The following is a 26703-nucleotide window of genomic DNA, read 5'->3' on the forward strand; positions in this document are numbered from 1 at the left end:
GGAACCTGGGACAAGGCCAGAACTGACCATTGGGGTGGGAGGGGCCCTCATTGCTGCGTGCTGGAGACCTTGGATTTTGGTAGGTCGTTGGGGCTTGAATGGAGGGGCACTGCCCAGGGATGGTTGAGGGGGTGTGGCTAGGAGCACTGGGATTTGGCGTAGGGGTGGGGGCGATGTCTAGGACTGAGGAGATAAGTAAGAACTGAGGACTGGGGAAGGCCCTCTTCCTACCCAGCGTCTGAGCAGTAGCTAGGAGGACTGAAAGCCTGGAGTGCTGTGATGGGGCATGGCCTGAGACTTCCTGGATGAAGGACTAGTGGCCTCCCTGAGGTCAGGAGTAAGGGCCACATCTTGGAGGCCTGGCCCAGGAGTGAGATCTGAGACGGGGCACAGGGCTAGAACCTGGAGATTGGGACTGGAGGTGAGGTGGATTGGCTGCGGACCCAAGTAGGGAGTCTGGAGCCCCACCCAAGTCACTGGAGGGGAGCAGCATGGGGCCGCAGATAGAAAAGTTTCTGAGAGGCGTGGTAAGCTTATCAAGCTTAGGGAAGCAGAGTTTTCCCTCAGCGCTGAGATGCAAGTACTGGGTTGACTGAATCCAAGATTTGCAGAAAACAGTCCTGCGCAAAGGGCTTGGAGGGGATCCTACCCTGCCTGAAAGTTCAGAGGAGATACAGCCATGCCCTGAGAGGGGGGTCAGAGGATCACAGCTCTGTCCTGTAAGTCTCAGGGGCTCCATCTCTGCCCCTCCCTGTGTCTCATCAGTGAGCAGATCAGCCGGCGGCAGTCTCAGGTGGACCGTCTGTACGTGGCACTCAAGGAGTTGGGCGAGGAGCGCAGGGTGGGCCTGGAGCAGCAGTACTGGCTGTACCAGCTCAGCCGCCAGGTGGACGAGCTTGAGCACTGGATCGCGGAGAAGGAGGTGGTAGCTGGCTCACCTGAGCTTGGCCAGGACTTTGAGCACGTCACGGTGAGCATCCTCCGTAATAACAGTAATACTAGTGCCTACTGTGTATGCTACTGAGGTTCTCTGGGACTCAGTTTACCTACCCATAATATGAGGATCATAGTAACACCCACCGTGTGGCTCTGTTGTGAGCCAAATGAATTAGTATACAGCAGCCCCCTTATCCACAGAGCATACATTCCAAGACCCCAGTAGAGGCCTAAAACCTGGAATCATGCCAAACCTTACGTACACTGTTTTTTCCTGTACATACATACCTTTTTACTTAAGGAAAGATTGTGCCGCTTCTCTGTGGCTTGTCCAAATTGCCAGCCGTACTGCTCTTGAGCTTTGGGACTATTATTAAGTAAAATAAGAGTTGCTTAAACACAAGCCCTGTGATACCACAACAGTCAATCTGATAAACTAGACAGCTACTAAGTGACTAGTGGGTGGAGAGTGTATACCGTCCACTGGAGACATTGGACAAAGGGGTGATTCACATCCCGAGCAGGATGGAGTGAGATTTCATCATGCTGCTCAGAATGGCGCCCAATTTAAAACTTAGGAATTGTTTATTTCTGAAATTTTCCATTGAATATTTCTGGATGATGGTTGGTCACAGGTAACTGAAACTACAGAAAGCAAAACAGGATAAGGGGTGGACTACTGTCATATAAAGCACTTAGGACAGTACTCGGCACACACAGTGCCTAACAGTAGTAATTATTATTACTATCATCTTATTATTTTTATTATTATTGCTGTTACTGCTACAGAGTAAGTGCTCAATACGTGTTAGATTTTTAAAATTATGATTGTCATTATTCTCACCTGCCACAAGATGGTGGACTAGAGAGAGCTTGGTGTATACAGCACGTTTGCCCATGCTGTACCCCCACTTCTTGGTGGCAGGTGCTGCAGGAAAAATTCTCAGAGTTCGCCAGCGAGACTGGCACGGCAGGGCGGGAGCGGCTGGCGGCCGTGAACCAGATGGTGGATGAGCTGATCGAGTGCGGCCATACGGCGGCGGCCACCATGGCTGAGTGGAAGGATGGGCTGAACGAGGCCTGGGCCGAGCTGCTGGAGCTTATGGGCACACGGGCCCAGCTGCTGGCTGCCTCGCGGGAGCTGCATAAGTTCTTTAGTGATGCCCGAGAGCTTCAGGGACAGATCGAGGAGAAGCGGAGGCGACTGCCCCGCCTGACAGTCCCACCTGAGCCGAGACCCAGTGCCAGCTCCATGCAGCGGACTCTGCGCGCGTTTGAGCATGACCTGCAGCTCCTCGTGTCCCAGGTGGGACGCCGGTGGCCAGGAGGGGAGGTGGGAGGGCCTGGACAGCGTGGCCAAGGGATATGGACATCAGAGCAGGCAAAAATCAGGCTGTAGAGTACATCAAAATGAGCTGGTGGGACAGATAGAAAACAGATCATGGAATAGGGAGAAATTAGATATTGGGACATGTAGAAAATGGCCTGATTTCATAGTGTACAGAAATTAGACAAATTTTCAATGCAGGTTGGGCAGGGGTTCTCCTAGGAGTGAATTTTACCCAAATTCAGATGGACAGTCCAAAAGAAATTGGGAAAGGGTTAGGAGAAATGTGGCTGTGGGCAGATAGAAATTAGGCATCAGGTCTCTGATAGAAATAATATGATTTTCCTTAAAAAAATTGAATGGGGGCGGATTGAATGGAAATGGCAACAGATCTAATAGAAATCAGGCAGTGGGTTTGACAGGAGCTGGGAGGTGGATCAGATGCAAATGAAGCTGTGGGCCTACTAGAACGCAAGCAGCAGAACTGAAGGAAATGGGGATGCAGGTCCAATGGAATGCAGAAACTGAACAATTATTTTTATATAAATCAAATAAATGACTTAGAAATCAGGTGGAGAGATTGACAGTGATTAAGTGGTGGATCTGATAGAAGTGTGGTGGTCACTCCAAAAGAAATCAGAGAGTGAACAGTGGGTCCAATAGAACTCACACAGCAGAAGTAATAGAAACTGGGCAAGAGACCTGGTAGTAATCTAATAGCCATTCTGCAGGGAATTGGGCAGTAGATAGTGGGTCTGAAAAAAAATGAGTGAAAAAAATTAGACAGTATATCTCATAAACATCAGGGTGGCAAGAGGTTTCCTGAAAGAAATCAGATTTGTCTGAAACAAGATAGAGGTGGAAAAAGTGAGGTGAGAGACCCAATAGACATAGAGTTCTCGGACCAAAAGAAATCAGGCAGTAGACCGAAAGAAACCCGGTGGTATGTCTAAAAGAAGTCAGAATGCAGGTAAGTCAGAGAAAAATCAGGCAACATGCATGATTATGGTAGTGGGTCTAAAGGAAGTCAGGAAGTGGGGAAGTCAAAAAGAAATCAGGCAGTGGATAAGGGAACCCAGTGGTGGGGTCACCAGGGTGCAGGCTCCTTTCATTGTTAGGCTCTGCACCAGCCAGCAGATGGGGGAAAGAGAAGGCAGAGCCTGAACCCCATGGAGGGCTCGTGATCGTGATCGACCTGGCGTGCCCCTCAGGTACGACAGCTGCAGGAAGGCGCAGCCCAGCTGCGGACGGTGTATGCGGGTGAGCACGCGGAGGCCATCGCCAGCCAGGAGCAGGAGGTGATGCAGGGCTGGAAGGAGCTGCTGGCAGCCTGTGAGGACGCCCGCCTTCACGTCAGCTCCACGGCTGACGCCCTGCGATTCCACAGCCAGGCCCGGGACCTGCTCTCCTGGATGGATGGCATCGCCGGGCAGATTGGGGCAGCTGACAAGCCCAGGTGCCCCTCATCCCACCTCAGGCTTGCTACCTGCCTCTGGGCAGCCACTCCCCAGCCCATCAGCAGTTCCCTTCCCATAAGAAATCACAATAACCAATACCTGTGTGTCACCTCTCTGTGCCAGGCACTGTCCTAAATGCTCCATGTGTTCTAAGACCCCTTGTCAGGCCTGGCATTGGGGGCTCAGAGCATGGAGTGACCTCCTGCCTCTGTCCTTCCCAGCTGCCCACTACTGTCCTCCCTGTGGGGTGTTATGGGCTATAGCCAGGATAGGGACAGGGAGGTGTGGGACTGTATGTGTGGCTTAACCTACTTGCAGTGGGTACTGATTTATTGCTCACATAAGTGTCTGGCAGAAGCCTGTCCCACGGTGATTAGGAGCCAGGTCCTTCCATCACTCGGCCCTGGGAGTCATTTGCGGGACCCTCTGCATCCAGCTGCAGATGAGAAAAAGAGGATCACATGGGAGGTTTTAGGGACTAAGCCTGCACTCACATAGCTTTGATTCTGTGACTGTGAGGCCTGGGGTCTACATTCCTTCACTCAGCAAATATTTATTGAATGCCTACTGTGTGCCACAGAGTGAGCAGGGCCAAGCCCCTGCCCTGATGCAGCTTACATTCTGAGGGTGGAAGCAGGCAACAGATACGTAAACAAACACCTAATTTATTTCAGATAGTCATAAGTGCTCTGAAGAAAAATAAAGCAAGGTAAGGGGACGAGGTGCTAGCTGACAAGGCCTCTCTGAGGATGTGATTGATGTTTGAGACCTGAATGAAGTGATGGTGAGTTGGGTCAAGTTTGAGGAGTAGGGTTTTCCAGGTTGAGGGATCAGCAGGTGCAAAGGCCCTGAGGTAGGTTGTAAGTAAGGTATGTTTGAGGAAGAGCTAGACGATCATTGTGGCGGGATGGAGGGAGTGAGGGGGCGAGTAGAGAGCGGCAGGAAATGAGGTTTGAGGGGCAATAAGGCGTGGTGAGGAGTTTGCCTTTTCTTGGAGTGAGATGGGAGCTGCGGGAGGGTCTAGAGCAGGAAAGTGATGTGATACGATGTACATTTGAGAAAGATCACTCCAGATGCCTTGTGAGAAGTAAGTGTGGAGAACAAGGATGGAAGCAGGTAGGCCAGTCAGGAGGGTGCTGCTTGATGAAGGTGGCTTGGCCCATTGTGGTGGTTATAGAGATGGGGGGAAGGGATTGCTTTTAGGAATTTACAAAAATCTTTTTATTATGAAAAATTTCAAATATACACAGAAATAGCTGTAGCAGTATAGTGAACCCACATATATATAGTGAACACTTGGCTTGAACAACCGTCATTATTTGGCCAATCGTGTTGCACCTGTAAACTCTCCCACTCCCCCGCTACCCCTTGCTGAGTTATTTTAAAACAAATCTCAGGTATCATATCATTTCACCGGATGTGCTTTAAAGTTATAAATGTCCACTCTTGACTGATAGATTAGCTTCAGGACTGAGGAGAAAAGGAATCACGGATGAACGATGGTGAATGTACCGATGCAGAATTTCAGGGGAGTATCAGATCATTCTGTACAGTCTAAGTCTTAGGTAGGAACCATTACAATGTGAAACCTTCAGAAATAAGTTTGGACATTTTAAGTCTTATAAAGCTATACTTGCTGACTGGTAGAACCTTTGGAAATTTGGAATTTGTTTGGAAATTTGGAATTTGTTTTGGAGATATGAGAGTGGAGAATGATGCTGTCCTGTAGTTATACAATGCAAGCCACAAATGTGAATCACATATATAACTTAAGATTTTCTTGTAACCACATTATAAAAGTAAAAAGAAGCAAGTGAAAATTAATTTTAGTAATTCACTTTATTGAACCCAGTATACCCTAAATATTATCACTTCAACATGTAGTTAATATTAAACTCGTTGAGATATTTTATTCTTTTTTTATACACTAAATCTTCAAAATATGGGGTATACATTACATTTCCACACAGTTCAGAACAGCCACATTTCCAGTGCTCAATTGCCACACACGTCTAGTGACTACCGCATTGCACAGCACAGACTTAGAAAGCTAGACTCATTGGCTGGTGGAACCTTCAGAAGCATAGTTTTAAAGATTTAGAAAAATTTGGACCTGGAAGTCGTAGTTTAGAATCACAGAGTGTGCCATTGTAGCACCCTGGAAAAAGTTGGAATCATTGACTCAGTGGAGAACCTTGGATCCTCAGCTCAGAGCTGGGTTACAGGAGGTGCGTGGGTGTCAGTGATGGTGGGGAACTTCTGCCTCAGCGATTTGGGCTCCTCTGGAGCTGTGACTATGGGGCGGGCAGAGGGAGGCTGCCTGTGGCTCAGATCCCTGCCCACCGCCCGCTGTAGGGACGTGTCATCGGTGGAGGTGCTCATGAACTACCACCAGGGCCTGAAGACCGAGCTGGAGGCACGGGTGCCTGAGCTGACAGCCTGCCAGGAGCTGGGTCGCTCTCTGCTGCTCAACAAAAGTGCCATGGCTGATGAGGTGGGGAGGGGCACAGGGGGTCCTCCACTATCCGTGTCCACTGGGATGGGAGCCACCCTTGACACCCCTCCCACCCACCCACCACTCCCAGATCCAGGCACAGCTGGACAAGCTGGGAACCAGGAAGGAGGAGGTGTCGGACAAGTGGGACCGCCATTGGGAGTGGCTGCAGCAGAGTGAGTGGGGGCCCAGACACATGTCCTCAAGGGCACAGGGACATGCTCCAGCGTTTAGAAAGGCCCAGAGGGTGACACAGGCATGCTTTGTGTACCACTCATGGGTCCCCAGTAGCAAACATGAAGGCCTGGCAGGGCAGATGGGGGGCTGCCTTGCCACTGATGCCCCGGTGGCAGATACCTAGGGGAGAAGCTGGTGCCCTCAGAAGTAGCTCCAGCTTCTCTCATTCCTGAAGAGCTCAAAGTGGTCAGGGCTGGCACAGAAGAAGCCAGGGGGTGTGGAAGGCCAGAGTAGACAGCTACTGCCCCATGAAGCGCCCACAGGTACCCCAGCACCCCTACCCCATGTGTCTCCCCTCAGTGCTGGAGGTGCATCAATTTGCCCAGGAGGCGGTGGTGGCTGATGCCTGGCTGACAGCCCAAGAGCCGCTCCTGCAGAGCCGGGAGCTGGGCAGCAGTGTGGACGAGGTGGAGCAGCTTATCCGGAGACACGAGGCCTTCCGCAAAGCAGCCGCAGCCTGGGAAGAAAGGTTCAGCTCTCTGCGGCGCCTGACCACGGTCAGCACCCAGATCTGCCCCATTCCCTCCCACCCAGGGCCCCACCCCATCCCTCTATATGAGACAGACACTCTGGGACTTGGTTCAGTGCTGTGTTGGGTGAGGCAGGGACAGACTGGGCTCCCAGTCCGGGCATGGGGGTGTCGGGGACTGACCTGTCAGTCCGGGGCTGGGATGGGGAAAGCACAAGGTTTGTGGGAGCCTAGAAACACTTGGCCTGGCCTGGGGGAATCTGATTTGAGACTTAAAGAATGAGGAAAGGAGTCCATTGTAGTCTTAAGGTCTTCGGTTGGGGGACATTAAGGAAGGAGGCAATGGGGTTCAGAAAGGCAGCTAGAGAAAATGATGATTTAGCTGATTCTTAAAAGAACACTAGGTGTTTCCCGGAGAAAATAGGAATTAAGTTCCTGGCAGAGAGCAAAGCATGGGCACAGGCCTGGACAACCTTGTTGTATCACTAATAAAAACTAATAATAAACAACCCAGAGCCACCTTCCCAGTCCCACGCCCCTGCACCTTACCCTGGTGCCTCCGTCCCCAGATAGAGAAACTCAAGGCGGAACAGAGCAAGCAGCCGCCCACCCCTCTGCTGGGCCGCAAGTTCTTTGGGGACCCCATGGAACTGGCGGCTAAAGCGGCGCCTCTGCTGCGGCCAGGGGGCTATGAGAGAGGCTTGGAGCCCCTGGCCCGCAGGGCCTCGGACACGCTGTCTGCCGAGGTGCGGACCCGGGTGGGGTATGTGCGCCAAGAGCTCAAGCCCGAGCGCCTCCAGCCACGCATCGACCGGCTGCCGGAGGTCCCGGTTAGGATGGAGCCCACGGCCCCACCAGCGGCACCAGAGAACGTGGCGGAGACCCCAGGGGTCCCCACTGTGGCGGAGCAGGTCCGGCCACGGCCAGAGCGCCAGGAGTCAGCTGATCGCGCTGAGGAACTGCCCAGGAGGCGCCGGTCAGAGCGGCAGGAATCCGTGGATCAATCCGAGGAGGCTGCGCGGAGGCGGCGACCAGAGCGGCAGGAGTCGGTGGAGCACGAGGCTGCACACAGCCTTACCCTGGGCCGCTATGAGCAGATGGAGCGGCGGCGCGAGCGGCGTGAGCGGCGGTTGGAGCGGCAGGAGTCCAGCGAACAGGAGACAGGCACCAGAGGAGAGCTGGCTAGGGGGTGAGGCCCTATGTGCCCAGGGAGTGAGGGAAGGGGAACGCGAAGCGCTCCTGGAGCGGCGCAGGCCCAGTGGAGAGGGCTTCTGGGCTCAGAACTGCCTAAGGAGGGGGAGAGAGTCCTGGTAACCATTTTGCAGAGATGTAAACTGAGTCTGAAAGAGGAGACATGCCCATTGTCCCACAGCTGCAATTCTAATTGTTGAAGGAAAGGATAGAGTTAGCCAGAGTGTATTGTGCAGATCGATCAGCTGTATCCCCAGAAAGAGGTCTTTGGTTGAATATGTTTCAGTGACAATGACTTCACCCATTTTCAATTTCGTATGTCATGAATATTTACTGAGTGTGGTATGTGCTGGGGAGAGCAGTGATCCAGCCAGCCGGAGCCCTGCTTTCATGGTACTCACAGTCCAGTAGGGGAAACAGACTTGTCACCAGACAGTGATGACCCAGAATGATTAGAGCTGGGATGGAGGAAGTCCAGGGAACCTGGGAGCTCAGGGGTGGGTGGGAAAAAAAATAATAACAGTATGTTCAAAGGCTAGAAGGTACCAGTTTGCATTTTGCTCTTTGTGCTGCTTAAAAAAGGGAAGAGAGGTTCCGTCCTCCATTCAGCAGCCATGTACCCAGCACTTGGGGTGTGTAAGGCCAACATCTGTGAGGCAGCTGCCGAAGGACAGGAAGTGTCTCAGGCTAAGAGGTGGAGGCTACTCCAGCCAGCCAGGCTGGTCCCTGGGAGAAGGCACCCGAGTTCCATTGGGTCTTTCTGCCCCCCCAACCCCCCCAAACCTCAGGAAGGCCACCCTGGCTGACATTGTGGAGCAGCTGCAGGAGAAAGAGGCAGGTCCAGTGCTCCCTGTTGGGGTAAGTTGAGCCTCTGGATGGGTGAGGAATGAGGACACCAGTGCCTAGCCCTGGGTCCCCCCCATCTGAACCCTGCAGAGAGACTCTCAGGGGATGGAAAGGGCCCCCAGATGCCCCCCCCCCCATAATCTGAAATTTTCTCCCTTAGAAAAATGAGGCCACCGACCTCAGAGACTCCTCCCCTCTCCACACACACACACAGACTGGAGCTTCTTCCTACATCTGCCCTGGACTCTTTATGCAGTCTCAACTTTCCTTACAGACAACCACCCGAGAAGGAAACCCCAGATTCGTCCTACAGATAGCTGGGACACCCACCTGCCTGTACTCCACCTCCATAGCTTCCTCCCCAAGATCAAGAGGGAGTCCACACCTAGGAGTCCTGGCAGACTCACTCCCAAGACCGGTGGGGCCCCTAAGAATTGGCCCGCCAGCCCCGAGGTCCTCCCACACTCGCCTCCAAGACAGATGGTCCTGCAGATAGATGGGAACCCCCCCCCCCCCGCGACCCATAGTTCCCCCAGAGAGATGGCCCCCACACCACACTATGGACACAGCCCCTCTTCCCTCTCCCTTCACACAGCCGTCGCTGCCTCAGCCTCGCGAGCTTCCCCCAGGTCGCCTGCCCAATGGGCTTGAACCACCCGAGAGGACACCTCGGCCGGACCGGCCGCGGGCGCGGGACCGGCCTAAGCCGCGACGGCGGCCGCGGCCCCGAGAGGGTGGTGAGGGCGGGGGAAGCCGGCGTTCGCGCTCTGCCCCGGCCCAGGGCGGCTCGGCTCCAGCGCCTCCACCACCGCCCACTCATACAGTGCAGCACGAGGGCTTCCTGCTGCGCAAGCGCGAGGTCGACGCTAACCGCAAGTCGTCAAACCGGTGAGCGTGGAGATGGGGCTTTGGAAAACTGGTCCCAAGTTCAGTGTCCATGAGTGACTGGATGGGGTGGGGTCCAACTAGTGGTGGGGTGGGCGTGGCTTTATAAGGGGCGTGGTTTAACTTCAAGGAATCACGCTAAGAACCAGAGGAGTGGGGTTTAGTGTGTCCAATGGTGAGCAGGTGGGGCTTAGATGGGAGCAGGACTTGAATAAAATATTCCAAACGTGAATAAATTGCGACCCAATCACATAACAGCCAACCCAGGAGTTAAAGTAGAAACTGGATGTGGGGGTCTCTTCTAGAGGGTTTCAATGACTCGTGAAATAGAGCCTGGAGATGTCCATCCAACTAATGAGTGAGGTGTGTCCCCCTCGAAGTTTCAAATTGGGGGAAGATCTGACAAGAGGCGGAGCCCAAACTCTGAGGGGTGAGGGCACATCATATAAGTTTCCAAATGGGAGCCTAAGGGTGATGCATTTACTCTTGGAGTCTAGCTCCTGGTTGTCCAACCCCTTTTGTCCAACTGGAAGGCAGAATCTGGGGAGAGGTGAAGCCAAAAAGGGTAGCACTGGCCAACGAGCAGAGTGAGGCCTAGATCCAAGATGTGAAATGGACAGAACAGCCTGAGATTGCCTGTGGGGTCTCAGGTAGTCTTTCTTCCTGTGCTGAGGCCAGTGGGAATAAACAGGGTCACCTTGGAGGTTTTGGTCTTGAGGGACTTCCTCCTCCCCAGGTGGGACTTTGGCTGAATGGGAAGACAGGAATTCCTCATTCCAGGCAGTAGACCAATAGCTCTCCTTTCAGAAGATTCCGTGGAAGATGGAGTGGCTATAACAGCTAGGAACATGCCCAAGCCAAGGCTTATGAAGTCTTGCCTTCTAGAAATTCAGTATGGGAGGGGCAACCCCAGCAGGACCAGCCTGGGCAAAGAAAGGCTCAGTAATGAGAGACTTAGGCCCTTCCCTCAGCTCAGGAACAGCCATAGGAAGAACACAGCAAGCTTATGTCCCAACTAGTGCAAAGGCCCCGAGGGAGGAAGACAGGCAATTCAGCCTATGAAGGCTACTGATGAAGAGTACCCAGGCAGAGTGCTGTGACTCTGTCTTGAGCCTGGTCTCGTTGCCCCAGGTCGTGGGTGAGTCTGTACTGCGTGCTCAGCAAGGGGGAGCTGGGCTTCTACAAGGACGCCAAGGGACCAGCATCAGGGGGTACACATGGTGGAGAGCCACTGCTCAGCCTGCACAAAGCCATCAGCGAGGTGGCTAGTGATTACAAGAAAAAGAAGCATGTCTTCAAGCTCCAGTGAGTCCCCCAATGGGCGAGAGGGAGGAATACAAGGCCCAGCTGCCCCCTCCCAGCAATCCCCTGCTCCTCTGGAGAACAGTTGGTGGACTTATGGGCCGACCCCTATCCCAGATCCCCCAAGTCCTGTATCCTCTCCTACAGGACCCAGGATGGCAGCGAGTTTTTGCTCCAGGCTAAAGATGAGGTGAGATCTGGTCCTTTCTCTCCCCTATTCAAACTTCAGGAACCACCTGGCTTGCTGGTTCCTGGTTCAGAGTGATGAGGCTGTGAGAGGGGAAGCTCAAACCTGAGTTACCAGGGCTGTCTGTAATGGGAAAACCCATGGGCAGTGAGAGCCCAGAGGAAGTTCCTAACGTAGCTGGGCGGAGGGAGCAGTAGGAGGGGAGAGAGGTACAGTATCAGGAGGGCTGCCTAGAGGCTCCAGGACAAAGTGCACCCTCCTTGCCTTGGCCTCTGAAGTGAGATTGAAAAGATAAGAGGAGAGAGTTAGTTAAAAAAAAGGGGAGGGGGGATGATACAGGTAGAACAGCAAGTGCAAAGAACTAGAGGAGCAGAATTTCAAAGCATTCACTGTGCTTTGTGCCCAGAAGGAGCTTTCTTCTCTGTGTGTGGTTATCTGTAAGGAAATTTGAGACAGGGGAAAGAGTCCAGGGCAGATGTGTGTGTGTGTGGAGCTGGGAGGAGTCTCTTAGCACAGGGCCAGAGGAGAGTTAAAGGAGGAAGGTTTCCAGAAAGTTACCAGGGGCTGGATCTCAAAAGGCATTGTGGGCCATTTAGAGGAGGTTGGATTTGTCCTAAGGGCACTGGGGAGCCATGGCATTTGAGGAAGAGACGGTTACAGTGATGCATAAGAAAGATCCCTTTGGCTACCACTTGCAGGATACATTAGAGAGGGCAAGAGTGGAGATGTGGAGCCCAGGAAGTGGCCAGGGCAGGGACTCAAGTATGGGAGAACATAGGCTGGACCTCAGCAGGCTAGTGGGGAGGGGAGGTGGAGGTGGGTGAGAGACAGTAATGTGAGTGGACCTCGGGACTGGGGCTAAGTGGAGAGATCAGGGGAGGAGGAGCAAGAATGGAGGTGGTTTGAAGGGAAGTTAAAAATAACACTTTTTATCTCTTTATCTCATTCAGCCTCACAAGAGGCTATGACGTAGGCCTCTATTATCTCCATACCTCTTTTAAATAGAGATAAAAATAGTTTTCCATCACAGGGTTTATTGTGAGAATTAAACAAGTTGATACGTGTATTTACAAGGGCCTGGTAAATATCAGTGCTCTAAAAGTGTCTGCTGATGTTACTGTTTGTTGTTTATCTCTATAGTGGGAATTAGATATAATTCTATTGCATAGGATTAAGCAAATAACCCACAAAAGTATTTACAACAGAGCCTGGCACATAATAAGTGCTATGAAACTGTTTGCAGTATTATCCTCCTCCTCATCATCACCATCCCATTTAATAGATCAGGAAACTGAAGTTTAGAGAGGGCAGTCTGATTCCAGACTTGCTTAGTACTCAGTGTCCTCTCTTCTAAATACAGACTCTGTGTCCTGTTTCTCTCTCCAGGAGGAGATGAAGGGCTGGCTGGAGGCTGTGGCCGCCTCCGTGGGGGAACACGCCGAGATCGCCCGCTGGGGACAGACACTACCCACGACGTCTTCCACAGACGAGGGCAATCCCAAGCGGGAGGCAGGGGAGCGCAGGGCCAGCGGGCGCCGGAAGTGACTTACTACCCCCAGGACCTGACACGATTCTCCGTCCCTCCTCTCGCACTGTGGGCACAAAGACACTTTCTCTTCCGCAGGGGCGGGAGCCTCTAGTTCCACCAACACTGCGGACGCACCTTGACGGGCACTGGAAAGGAGGGGACTTCTCCTGCACCCCAGGAAGTGGTGCGGGGATTGCTGCCCCTATAGCCATATCTCGGCCCCTTCCCGCTCGCCATCCCCACCCCAGGTGCTGGGGCTCCATTATTTTTATGCAATAACTGAGCTTCGGAGGGCGGGTAAGGAAGGGGCCAGTTGAGCCAAGCCCCATGCCTGGATCCCCAGATCCTGCCCCAGAAAGCTGGAGTGGTAGGAACGATAATTCCTGCCCCCTCTCCACCCTAGGGATGGGCACAGGGGCGCTGGTGAGGTCCCCTGGACCATCCAGGGTGCTAGGGGGTGGGGAGGGGACGCCCCCTCCCCACCTTTACCTCACTTCCAATGCTGCCTTGATCTCTGTCTGGGAAGGGGGAGTGAAGGGGCCCTAGCCGCCGTACTCCGCCGCCTCAGAGCCATGCGGTTAATTCCTGACTTAGTTTATTTTTGCAAAACGTCGACCTCTTCCCGCCCCGCATTCGCGAAGGCTTTTATTGGGAGGGACGTCAAAGCTCAAAACTGTCTTCCTCTCTCCTCCCCCCTCCAGCTGTAAAAGGCACTTCGTGAGGGGAGGGACGAGGGGAAGCCCTCCCCCTGCATGCTTCTGGCCGGAGCACCTCCTAGGGGCGTAGGGGAGGCGGGTTGTGGGCAGCCCCCATGGCCTCCTGGAGAAGCCGCTGGGGCTTGAGAATGTGGGGCGGTGTCGCGGGCGCACACTGTATGTACCTATAATAAATCTTTGGCTTTGACGGTCTATGCTGGTTTGTTCGCGTTTCATGGGCTCCGCCTTGGAGGTTGGGGGCGGGGAGAGAATGTAGCCGCGGAGAACATTTAGGTGTCCCCCTTGGTGTGGACTAATTTCGGGGTTTAAACACGTGTCCCCGACGAAACACCTAGATGCCATTCCTAAAATGGGAAACCCAGAAGGATGCAGGAATGTTTTGCTAATCCTCGTAACTAAACTTCCCCAAACGAGCTTCCAGGTCCGCCCCGTCCAGGACAGGAAAGGTGTGCCCCTTTAAGGAGGCGGAGAATTTAACTGCGACGGATGAGTGCTTTCTCCAATGGTCGGCTGCTCGAGGAGTCTCTGGCCCAATGAGCACGCGGTGGGGGCGGGGCGGAGAGCACACCCGGAAGCGGGTGCTGACCCGCAGATTCGCCCGGGGGCCATGGCAGCTGCGGCGCCTGTAGCTGAGGGGGTCCCAGGTCGGGGACCTCCTGGGGAGGTGATTCATCTGAACGTGGGAGGCAAGAGGTGAGTGTAGGCGACTCCCGACGCCCCATCCTCAAGGGCGGGAAGCGAGGTGGGAGTACCGCCTCTCCCGGGGGAATTGTCCTCTAGGATTGCTCCGCCCCTGAGGGAGGCGCGGGAGCCTCGACTGGCGCCTGCCGAGGGTTGGGAATTCGCCGGGTCGTGGGGTAGGATGCCTCATTCCTCATCCTCCTTACATCATCTCGAGTCTGCTCACCTTCCGCTCACAGATTCAGTACCTCTCGCCAAACTCTCACCTGGATCCCAGACTCCTTCTTCTCCAGGTGACTGGGAGAGCGCGTTTGCGGCGGGGGGCTGGGGGGCGGGAGGAGAAGGTATGGGAAGACCCATTCCCCCCGCCTCGCAAACACATACCCCGGCCCGTGACACCTGCTCTGGGTCCCCTCCCTGCAGTCTTCTGAGCGGACGCATCTCGACATTGAAAGACGAGACCGGAGCCGTGAGTAGAGCAAGAGCTGAAATGGGGCGGCGGGTTACGAGGAGGGACAGAATTCCTACTGAACCCCGCTATTTGTCCCGTTCATCCTTTGCACCCCTTCCTCGCAGATCTTCATCGACAGGGACCCCACCGTCTTCGCCCCTATCCTCAACTTCCTGCGTACCAAAGAGTTGGACCCCAGGTTGGCATGGAGAATAAAGGGGAGTCCCCCACAGGCTGCACCCCTGAGAAGTCTCTTCTTCCCTTCAGAATGTTCATTTAAACTCCTTGATCATAGTTAAATTATGTGTCCTTAGAATTCCCCCCAACACACACACACACACACACACACACACACACACACACACATACACACACACTCTCACTGGCCATTATCATCCCTCCTTAGACTCTTGATCCCGTCAAAATTTGCTACCTCTTGGGGGTGCTCTGTGCAATTTTGAAACTTCCTCCTCAGAATTCTCTGCCCACTCCCACTACCCAGACCCTGACCCCTAGTCAATTCTACTAACCAGGGGTGTCCACGGTTCCAGTCTCCTCCACGAAGCCCAGTTCTACGGGCTCACTCCTCTGGGTAAGTGGGGGCCCCATTAGCATTCTCATTGCATAAAAAACCAGCTCTTCAGCGATGCTCCCTCATCCCCCTCCTGAAAGAAGGTTGGGTTAGAGCTGACAGCACTAGATTTGGTCCTGGGTCTCTGGGGAGTGGTGGTATTCCGTGGAGAAAGGGATTGGCGGGGGGGGGGGGGGGGGGGGGCGGGAAAAAGATCGGCCTCATTACCCGCCAAGTCCCAGCCTTCTAGTCCTTCCGCCTCAGTTCGTCGCCTGCAGCTGCGGGAGGAGTTGGATCGATCTTCTTGCGGAAACGTCCTCTTCAATGGTTACCTGCCTCCACCAGGTGGGCACTACTACTAAAGGATAGAGAGGAGGCTGGGTGGAATAAAGACTACATTTACCATAAGGCTGCATCCTTGGGTGCCGTGGTGGGGGCCTTGATACACTAAGGGATTGTAGTTCTATATCAGCTACTTGGACTGATGCTTTGAAAGGAAATAGGAAATAGCATTTCCAGTGAGACAATGGGAAGGCTAAGTCCTCTGAGGCTCTGATGCATGCCCTAGAGTCGGATGGGAGTTGTAGTCCAGGTTTGATTTCCTTTTTGGAAGGCTTAGGAAGAACTGGGGTCCTTTGTATGGAGGGGAGAAATATTAAAGAGGAGTTATTGACTATAGTCTCCCTGAGACCTTGATGCAGCCAGCCCACTGGCCATGGAAACTATGCCCCAGTGGTTATTGGGAACTGTAGTCTACTGAGCTTTGTTGATTGGTAGAAGTAACAGTGGGGAAATTCAATGTATTACTTTGTTTCCCTAACCTCAGTCAATATCTACTATCTTCATGAATTTTACCAAATATGATGATCTATGCTCTTGTTTTTATAACTTAGTTTTACTGTTCTTTAAAGTCATTTTAAATAAAAGCTCTATATCACTACCTTTATACTATAAATAAGTAAACATGAAAACAAGATGCAAACATAACAGTGTTGCCTAGATGGTGTTGCCTGCCAAAGGACAGGCTTCCATTTCTTAAAAGGGAAGATTAGCAAATATTGGAGAGGTATCAGTATTATGGCAGCACCAAACTGATTCTTCCTTTATGATGGGCTGAAAGGAACTGAAAATGGAGCAACTTGCTGTGTGATTCAATTTCACCTAATGCTGTGTCTCTGCACCACCTACATTCTTTTCACTAGGAGACTATGTTCCATACCTGGGCAAATTGTATCTGGCATATTTTAAGTGTTTGCCACGTGGCCACTGTTACAATGACTGTCACTCTGCCCCTTCTCCCTGCTGTAGTGTTCCCGGTGAAGCGGCGGAACCGGCACAGCCTGGTGGGTCCCCAGCAGACAGGGGGACGCCCAGCCCCCGTTCGACGGAGTAATACCATGCCCCCCAACCTGGGCAATGCAGGGCTGCTGGGTCGAATGCTGGACGAGAAAGCCCCTCCCTCCCCATCAGGTATGTTTCTGTCTCCTGGAAGGTTGGGACAGCTTTCATCTGACTCCATCTATTACAAGAGCCAGTGGGGCTCTTGTGACCCTGCCCTGACCCCTGCTCTCCCCACTAAGGGCTGCCGGAGGAACCAGGGATGGTGCGCCTGGTGTGTGGACACCACAACTGGATCGCTGTGGCCTATACCCAGTTTCTTGTCTGCTACAGGTGCTTGGGGAGGGCGGTGGCAGGAGGCTTTGGGCCTGTTGATGGGAAGCATTTGAGGGTTGATGATGTCCCGCAATCCTCCAGTCTGAAGGAAGCCTCTGGCTGGCAGCTGGTGTTTTCCAGTCCCCGCCTGGATTGGCCCATCGAGCGACTGGCACTCACAGCCCGGGTGCTCGGTGGGGCTTTGGGTGAGCATGACAAGATGGTGGCAGCGGCCACAGGCAGCGAGATCCTGCTGTGGGCTCTGCGGGCAGAAGGCGGTGGCTCTGAGATAGGTATGGTACCAGGTTTTCTGCAGAACTTTCTGCCCGTTAGAATTCTACTCCAACCTGTGTTCTGTTAAAATTCTCTACCCCGTTAACATTCTGTGACCTATTAAAATACACCCCCTGTACAGTTCTCACACCCTTAAGAATTCTTGGCATTATTAAGATACTCCAACCACCTAGAATTCCGTATCCTATTAGAATTCCTTGGCCTAGTAGAAATATCCACCCACATACAATTCTCTCCTCCATCAGAATTCACTGCCCAGTTAGATTGCTTTGCTGTGTTGGGATTCTCCATGCCAGTGCAATCTGCATTTGTTGGACTCTATGGGTACACTAGAAATCTCCGCCTTGTTAACTAATCTGTGCCCTCACAAATCTCAGTCCTCACGAGAACCCCCTGTAGTTCCTGCTGGAACCCTCTATCCTAAAAGGGTTCCGTGGCCAACTGAATCCTCTGGCCCTCGGAACTCTTCCTGCCAGCCCTCTTCTACCCCATGAAGTGGGGTCCCGGCTGAGCGCCCCTTGCCCTCTGCAGGAGTCTTCCATCTGGGGGTGCCTGTGGAGGCCTTATTCTTCGTTGGGAACCAGCTCATCGCCACAAGCCACACAGGACGGATCGGAGTGTGGAATGCTGTCACTAAGCACTGGCAGGTCAGAATGCTGGGTGGCCTGGCTGTCCCTTTCCCGGGTGTCCAGACTGTACAGACCCAGGGAGGGGTTCCTTTTTGCCTCCTCCTAATCTGGAGAGAGCCAGCAAGCCCAGCAGTGGGCCAGAGTCTGGATGTGTGTGCTGAAGGCCTAAGGAGCATCAGGGAGGCCTTCCTGGAAGAGGGGCTGCCATGCTGACAGGAAGGACGGGTGGCTTTAGAAAGGAGAAGAGAGGATTCTCCAGGCACTGGATTGGGGAGCAGGTGAGGGGAGATGGTGTAGGAGACAGAAACCTAGAGAGAGAGACGTGTAAACTTCTGTCAGTGTCTCTGCACCCACGCCTAGCGGTGTCCAAAATGTAAAAACAATACACCTGCATTGCTGTTTTCTCCTGCTGAAGTGTGAGTGTTTGGGAGAGAGAGAGACACAAAAGAAGAGAAAGGAGGGAGAAAAAGACAGAGATGGGGAGAGAAACAGACAAATAGAAGCAGGACATCAGAAAGAGGTGACAGAGAGAGAAGGGTAGACAGACAGAAACCAGGACTGAATGACTGGTAGATGAAGGGACGCAGAGAGGTAGGCGGAGATGAATAGAGAAATGTCAGAAATACAGAGGCAAGGAGAGGCCAAGAGACAGAAGTGCTGACCAAGAGACGTTCAGAGACAGACACAGATCGAGATAGGCCTGGAGCAGGCAATGCTGGAGAGAAGTGGGCCTAGAAACCCTGGTGAGTTCTGGAGCGGGGAGGGGAAGGCATGACAGGAGGGGGTACTGTGGAGGCAAAGACAGGGAGGGACTCCACGGCCACAGCCTGCCCTGTCTGCCCCCAGGTCCAGGAGGTGCAGCCCATCACCAGTTACGATGCAGCAGGATCCTTCCTCCTGCTGGGCTGCAACAATGGCTCCATCTATTACGTGGGTGAGCAGCAGTCGGCACCCAGGTGCCTGAGAGCTTTCCCAAGGAAGAGGGAGAGGAGGGGAGAAGCTAGGGCACCTTGAACAAGTCTGCTCTATCCTCCCTGCCCACCGCAGATGTGCAGAAGTTCCCCCTGCGCATGAAGGACAATGACCTCCTTGTCAGCGAGCTCTACCGGGACCCAGCAGAAGACGGGGTCACAGCCCTCAGCGTCTACCTCACCCCCAAGACCAGTAAGCTATAATCTGGCGCCCCCTCTGCCATCAGCAGCCAGATTCAGCTATCATTTAGTCATTCAACAAATACTCACTGAACACCATTTGTATATAAGCACTGTTCTAGGTGCTAGACCACGGCGAGCCCCTCCATTAGGGGCAAAATTGGCCACTAGCTGTTCATCTGTGGGTTTCTTTCCCATTTCTAAGATTATGACATCATGCTTGCGTATGCATAAAACAAAGAGGAGGCGTGTTTTACAGTGGACGAAGCTGAGTTCTCTCATATGGGCAGTTTTTGGTTGTCTTTTCATGCTCTCAAATGCAGAGAAATGGCTTAATTTTTATTTGTTTTTATAGAGCTATCATTCACATACCATAAAATTCACCATTTTAAAGTGTGCAATTCGGTGATTTTTAGTAGATTCAGGTTGTGCTATCATCACCACTATCTAGTTCCAGAACATGATTTTTATCACTCCAAAAAGAAACCTTGAACTTATTAGCAGTCATAACCTATTCTTCCCTCCTGACAGCCCCTAGAAACTTAATCTACTTTCTGTCTCTATGGATTTGCCTCTTCTGGACATTTCATGTAAATGGAATCATTTAATACGTGGCCTTTCGCATCTGTTTTTTTTTTCGCTTAGCAGAATGGTTAATTATTTTATTTTTAATGGTTAGTGCTTTCTGGATCTTAAGATATCTTTGCCTGTCCCCAGGTTATGAATATTTCCTTCTGTTTTCTTCTAGAAGCTTTGTAGTTTTAGCTTTTACACAAAGGTCTCTCTTCCATTTTAGATTAATTTATATGTATCGTGTGAGGTAAGAGTCATGGTACATTTTTTTCTAGCAGGCATAAATTAATAATGCACCTAACTTCACAGCAGGTCATCATATAAGAGCCCTTTCTTTTTATTATTTAAGTATAGTTGGTATACAATATTATATTGGGTATATTAGCTTTGGGTGTATAATATTATGTCACAAGTCACATTTTTGTACCTTACAATGTCATCACCCCACTAAGTCTAGTAATCATCTGTCACTGTGCAAACTTATCACATTATCGACTATATTCCTTTTTACCTCTTTCACCCATCCCCCACCCAGAAGTCCTCTTTCTTATTTCATTCATTTATTCCTTTCCTCCCCACCGCCGTCCCCACCACCTGCCACTATTCTGTCGTGATTAACATTTATCTTTTCATTTGTTTGTGTCCTTACATAATGGGTGTTGTAAACAGGTTTTGAATTTGTGTAAATGGTACCGGCTACTATCTTAGCTATCCTCTTACTATTAAACTTGTCCTGGGTTTAATGTCCATCCATGTTGCAATGCATGACCCTAAATCCATTACTTTAACTGCTGTACAAAATATTACAAACACATTTTCCCTACCTCCAGTCCTTCAGATGGCCCGTTAAGTTTCTGACACTTGCAAAATAACTTTTTGCCCTCTGGAAATTTGGCTAGGGCGGGGAGTCCCTTAGACACACAGGGTTGTACTTTCTTGTCTTGCTCTCTGTCTGTGTATATACAGAGGGTGCCAAAAAAATGTATATACATTTAAAAAAAGAAAACTATTAAGATTGTAATACTCAATATATACAGACAACAGAAGATGACTACAAGTCACGTTTGACTTCTGCAATTACAAGAGGTGCTCAGAGTGGTTACCATCAGCGTCCAGACACTTCTGTTACGGCGAACTACTGCTTGAGCAACATTGCCCAAAGTGTCCACTTGTATACCTTTTTTTTTGGCACCCCAGGCATGTCTGTGTTTCTCTGTCTATGATCGGTCCCTTTGTCTCTTCTTTCTGCCTTCTCCACATCTCCTACCACCATGCAATCTTCATCTCACACTCCTTGCTTCATGACTCTGTTTCTGTTCTTCACCTGTCCATCTGTCTCTCTCTGCCTTGGTTTCTGTCTCTCTCTGACCCTGTCCCTCTCTTCCTTCTTGGCCCCTCACCAGGTGACAGTGGGAACTGGATTGAGATTGCTTACGGCACCAGCTCAGGGGGCGTGCGGGTCATCGTGCAGCACCCCGAGACTGTGGGCTCAGGGCCTCAGCTCTTCCAGACCTTCACTGTGCACCGCAGCCCCGTGACCAAGATCATGTTATCGGAGAAGCACCTCATCTCAGGTGGGCCTGTGGGCTGCCCCGGGTGCCCATCTCCCTGCAGGAAGGGGTAGTTCAGATCGGAGCACAGAACCAGGTGTTATGAGAGTTTCCACTGGGGAGGGATGTGTAGGGAGTGACCTCCACAAGTCAGAGAAGTTTTTCCTAGAACAGTAACCACAGAAGGATATTATAAGGGGGACCCGTCTAAGGGAGAGGGAATCATTCACCAGTTCAACAAATGTTTATTGAGTACCTACTGTGTGCCAGGCACAGGGGATACAGTGGTGAACAAGACAGGCCAAGTCCCTACCCTCATGGAGCAGACATGGGGTTCCAGTGGGGGCGGCAGACAATAAATTAATAAAAATATAAATCAGTACCAGGCAATGAGGGCCAGGAAAAAAAAACAAAATTGTGTGAGTAGCTAGAGAGTGTCAGGGTTACAGGAAAGTGGGTGGTTCTGGGAACACCTTTCTGAGAAAGGCCTTTGAGCAGAAATGAGGAAATGAACACTGCACAGCAGTGAGGACAAGCATTCCAGGCAGAGGGAACAGGCATTGTAAGGGCTCTGCAGTGGGAGGATGTTTCATATAGCTGTGGAAAAGTGGGGAGCCCCCTGTGCCCGAAGTGGATTGGGCAAGGGAGAAGGCGGAGGTGATGGGGGCGTGTCAGTGGGACCCTGTAAGCCACGGAGAAGACTTTGTCTTTGACCCTGGCTGAGAAGGCGCCCTAGGAGTGCTCTGCGAGAGGAGGGCTGTGACTCCAAGCAGGTGTTCACAGGCTCCTCTGTCTCGCGTGGGGATGGAGCAGGGAGCGGAGGGAGGAGGCTGCTGTGCCGGTCTAGGTGGGAGACAAGATGGACAGGAGCAGCTGAGGGCAGAGGACATGGTAAGGCGCGATCAGGCTCGAAATGATTTTGGAGGCAGAGCCAACAGGATTTTCTACCATTTGGAGTTCTAGGGAAGAGAATTCTCTGAAAGGGAAAAATTCAGGGGGACCTGAATCCTGACACTTAAGAAAGGTGATCCTCCTGGGGCTAGGCTGGGAATGTCGGCAGCCACAGCCCAGCCTGACCTGCTGCCCCCTGCCCCTCAGTCTGTGCTGACAACAACCACGTGCGGACATGGTCTGTGACTCGTTTCCGAGGCATGATTTCCACCCAGCCCGGCTCCACCCCACTCGCTTCCTTCAAGATCCTGGCGCTGGAGTCGGCCGACGGGCATGGTGGTTGCAGTGCTGGCAATGACATTGGTGCTTCCTAGCCCCGTCTCCCCACCCCGCAGACCCCCATTGGCCTCCATTGACCACTGACCTGACCCCTGTAGACGTCTCCTAACTCCGTCTGACCCCTGTGGGATCTCCCTTTACTCCCAGTTCCCCCTGTTGAATTCTGTTCCCCCCACTGATTCCTGCTGACTGCCACCTGATCCAGGACCACCCCATCCCTGATGTACCTGAACCCTTTGACTATTGCTGACCCCCAGCCCTGCCTGACCTTACCCAACTCCAACAATCTGGAGCTGGGGACCTAGTCCTGGGAGGGGGGTCATCCCTAGGGAGGGGGCAGAGCCTTGGGGTCTGGAGGTCCCAGGGACCCTGCAGGCCTGACCCCCACCCCTGCCTGGCCCAGGCCCCTTCGGTGAGCGGGATGATCAGCAAGTGTTCATTCAGAAGGTGGTGCCAAGCGCCAGCCAGCTCTTCGTACGTCTTTCATCTACTGGCCAACGGTGAGGGCTGTTCCATCAAACGGGGAGGGTGGTCAGAGGAGAAGGCAAGAGGCCATCTGGGTCACAGAGGCCAGAAGGAGGTCCCAACCAAGGGGCATTCAAGGAGCAAATGCTGGGAGGGAGCACGAGGCTGCTCCAGGTTGGGGGCTGGAGGTGTCAGAGGTGTGACGTGATTAGGAGTGAAGCTAGAGAAGCTGGTACCTGTGCTGGACCTCAGAGACTGCCCAGTGTAGTCAGGGTGGGAGCCTGGGCGGAGGGCTCAGGGCCGGGACGGGGGGCCCAGGCAAAGGGGCCATGTACAAAGGCTGAGGATGGCTAAATAGGATAACCAGCGAAGTGCATGTGGTCTCTGGGGGCCAGAGCACAGAACTGGAGGTGAGCAAGGGGGCTGCAGAGGGGCAGGACCTTGTCAATCAAATGGAAGAGCTGAGACTGTCCTGCTTGTATCATCTCCCGGGAGCCATGGTCACTGTGAGGGGGATGAACTGGAGGTTGGATAGGAGGCCAAGAGCCCACAGAAGAGGCTGGACAGGTCCCTGGCCGGAGAGGGCAGGGCTGACCAGGGTGACGGGGCAGGGCGGAGGGGCTGGTGGGAGAGAAGCAGGAGGCCAAGGGAACAGCCATGGCAATGATAGGAGGTGAGGGAGGCACCCAGGATGAGACTCAGGCCTTCCCTGAGATGGGAACAGGGGGAGCAGCAGATGTGGGGGAGAGTCCTGAGGCCCACCTGAGACACATGGTGGGTGTGTGGGTGGTTGGCCTCTTGGGACTGGAACTGCAGAGAGTAGATTGGGGGACAGTGTAGAAGCTTGGGGGTATAAAGGCAGGAGTAAAAGCCGTAACAGTAGGGACTGTGGCCCAGGAAGGGTGTAAGGATGAGAAGAGGGACCAGGCCAGGCTCTGGTATGGCCAGGGTGACCCCTCCTTCCTCCCTTTCAGGGTGTGTTCAGTGCGCTCAGTGGACGGCTCGCCCACCACCGCCTTCACAGTACTGGAGTGTGAGGGTTCCCGGCGGCTCGGCTCTCGGCCCAGGCGCTACCTGCTCACTGGCCAGGCCAACGGCAGCCTGGCCATGTGGGACCTCACCACTGCCATGGACGGTCTTGGCCAGGCCCCTGGTACTTCCCAGCCCACCTCAATCCTGTCCCAAGCCCCACAGACTCTCCCTGAACTCACTCCACAACCTCCTTCAGCAGGATCTCCCTCCCCAGGCCCTTGCCCTCTGACCCCTTTTTCTGCCCCCCAACCCTTCCTTGCCCTTGCTTTTCAACCCGTCTCAGCTTCTGACTCCTGTCTCTTGAATCTTGCATCTTTTTTTCCTATTCCACCTTCAATCCTTGCACGTGACCTTTGTCCCCTGCCTTGTGACCCTTGTTTTGCCCCTGACCCTACTTCCTTGCCCCCCCCAGCGGGTGGCCTGACAGAGGAAGAGCTAATGGAACAGCTGGAGCAGTGCGAGCTAGCCCCACTGGCTTCCTCGCGGGGCTCTCTCCCTAGCCCCTCACCCCGCACCTCTCTCACAAGGTAGGCATGATTCCACTTCCCCTTCTGTGCAGCGGGGAGGGTGGAACATGGTGGCCTTGGGGAGGGGTGGGCCCAGCTGCCCCATGATGGCCTGAATGACGTTCATCACCCCCTCAGTCTCCACTCAGCCTCCAGCAACACCTCCTTGTCTGGCCGCCGTGGGAGCCCCAGCCCCCCACAGGCTGAGGCCCGGCGCCGTGGGGGAGGCAGCTTCGTGGAACGCTGCCAGGAACTGGTGAGGAGTGGGCCGGAGCCCCGACGACCGCCAACACCAGCCCCCCGGCCCTCTGTGGGTCTCGGGGCTCCACTTGCTCCCCCCAAGATGAAACTCAATGAGACTTCCTTCTGAATGCAGCTGCCATGGTGCCTTTATTACCCAGGTCCTGGGGACTCAGGTGCCTCCCCGCTTCCTTTCAGAGCCCTGGATTCAGGGCCAGGGTCTCCTTGGAGTGGTCACTGTTACTAGATTCCTACTATGCCCCTGTTCTGGAGCCAAAGTCACCCTCTCCTAATAAAGTTCTCACTGCCAACACCTTGCTTACATTCTTAGAGGATTTTGGGACCCCCAGGGAGAGGGTGGGAGAGATGTTGGGCCAACCAGGTCCCTGGCTGAGATTCAGAAACACCAACCTCTCTTGGTTTAAACAAAGAAAGGGAATATATAAGTTTACATGTCAGCTTCAGGCATGGCTGGATTCAGGGGTTCAAATTCTCATCCAGATTGTCTTTGCATTTTTGGTTTTACTTTCCTCTGGTATGCATCATTCTCTGTCAGGTTTTCCCCTCTCTGCCAGGGTAACTCCAGGTAGCTTCTTAGCAACGTTTTTTCTCTAGCAGCGGAGAAATCACAAGACTGATTCTCATTGGCTTGAATTGAGTCTCAAGGCCATCCCTGAACCAATCACTATGGCTAATGAATGGAGGCCTTCCATTGTTCTGGGGGTCATGTGCCCTCACAACTCAGAAGGTGAGGTCAGCCCCATGTTGACAGAGTGGAGGAGGAGTTCCTAAAAGGTGAACCAGGGTTCTGTTACCACCAGCTCCGATGAACCGCAACAGGTCGGTGGAGACATAGCTGTTGGCCACCTAATTGCCACACCCTTAACATTTGTACCCCAAACTCACCACTGCAAACACCTTCCCTACATTCCTGGCTGCCCCGTCTTTCACCCTTTTCCTGTCCACACCAGAGGCTTTGTGGGGCAGGTTCAGTTCATTCCAGCTTGATGTCCTTGGGGATTTTCCCCAAAATAATACCTATTCCTAAGGCACCTCCTCAAGGAAGTTTTCAGCATTTTTTCCTTGGGCCAATGAAGAGGAAAGACTGTGGGCCAGACTAGGAACAAAGGATTTTACAATATGTTAATTCTAGAATCCCAGAGTTTCTGGAATGCCAGAGCTTCTGTAACATGGAGAGGAGAGCTGCAATGTTAGGGAGTAGAGAACACAGGGATATTCTAGAGTTCTAGTGGATGAACAATGTTAGGGTTCCCTCCCCTGCACATCAGAGAATCCAGACTGTAGAATTTTCTTGACAAAAGACCTGGAAAGTCAATGGTTCTAGAACAGGGGAGTGTTCTAGAATGCCTATGAATAGACACCAGTAGGAATATTTTCCATGCCAGGGATTCTGGAATGCTAAGAATTATAGGACACAGAAAAGAATCTGGATTACTAGGAAATCTAAAGCATAGGGAAATTCTGGAATGCCAACCCTTCTAGGCCATTAGAGGGTTTGTTTGCATTCCAAGAAATCCATAATGGCAGGGGGTTCTGGATTGTCAGAGAATCAGATAGGAATGGGAGCTCTAAACTGTGAGTGATTCTAAAGCATGAGTGTTCTGGAATGCCTGTGAATTTTAAACTCTGGAAATGTTTTTATGTGCCAGGACATTCAGAACACTGGGGGATGTTTGGATATTAGGAAGTCTAGAACATAGGAGGGGGTGGGGATGTCAGGGAATCTATGGGGGAATCGGGGAGAGTTTTGTAATGCTTGCAGATCTGAAATATTGAGTTTTTTCCATGCCAGGGCATCCAGAACATGTGTGTTTCTGGAATGCCAGTGATTCTAGAACAGAGAGAGAATTTCAGAAAATCTAGAGCACTGAAGAGATTTGGGTGTGTGTTTGTTCATTAATAGGAGGCATAAAACAGTGTGTGTGAGCACACACTGGGAGGAAGCTTCTGGAATGTTATGACTCTAGAACTCCGGCGGGTTTTGAAGGGTTGAGATCAGATCAGTATCCAAGGAGTGACATAGAAACAACCCTGGGGAAAAGTGGCAGTGATAGGGATTGAGAGCTGGGGACTCCACATGC

General features: G+C 52.6%; 2 protein-coding genes across 2 annotated transcripts in view; both read left to right on the plus strand.

Moving 5' to 3' along the window:
- The window catches only part of SPTBN4 (spectrin beta, non-erythrocytic 4), a 70941-nt gene extending 57174 nt beyond the window's left edge, over window positions 1–13767 (plus strand). The window contains 12 exon segments of the mRNA XM_033128786.1: window positions 766–970; window positions 1862–2242; window positions 3475–3719; window positions 6076–6214; window positions 6306–6390; window positions 6752–6948; window positions 7490–8109; window positions 8900–8969; window positions 9553–9845; window positions 10974–11147; window positions 11292–11334; window positions 12718–13767. Of these exon segments, the coding sequence (XP_032984677.1) occupies window positions 766–970; window positions 1862–2242; window positions 3475–3719; window positions 6076–6214; window positions 6306–6390; window positions 6752–6948; window positions 7490–8109; window positions 8900–8969; window positions 9553–9845; window positions 10974–11147; window positions 11292–11334; window positions 12718–12876 (2611 nt within the window). The 3' untranslated portion in view covers window positions 12877–13767.
- A 373-nt stretch (window positions 13768–14140) lies between these two features.
- Window positions 14141–24912, plus strand: SHKBP1 (SH3KBP1 binding protein 1). The gene is made up of 18 exons (XM_033128697.1): window positions 14141–14268; window positions 14496–14549; window positions 14680–14725; window positions 14833–14906; window positions 15241–15299; window positions 15543–15623; window positions 16587–16748; window positions 16859–16949; window positions 17034–17224; window positions 17757–17872; window positions 18701–18788; window positions 18902–19018; window positions 20982–21152; window positions 22227–22382; window positions 22762–22858; window positions 23798–23976; window positions 24268–24382; window positions 24500–24912. The coding sequence occupies exons 1-18, from the start codon at window positions 14183–14185 to the stop codon at window positions 24729–24731; spliced, it is 2115 nt and encodes a 704-aa protein (XP_032984588.1). The 5' UTR covers window positions 14141–14182; the 3' UTR covers window positions 24732–24912.
- The last annotated feature ends 1791 nt before the right edge of the window (window positions 24913–26703 follow it).

Source organism: Rhinolophus ferrumequinum, chromosome 15 (assembly GCF_004115265.2).
Source record: "Rhinolophus ferrumequinum isolate MPI-CBG mRhiFer1 chromosome 15, mRhiFer1_v1.p, whole genome shotgun sequence".
In the NCBI taxonomy this organism is placed as follows: Eukaryota; Metazoa; Chordata; class Mammalia; order Chiroptera; family Rhinolophidae; genus Rhinolophus; species Rhinolophus ferrumequinum.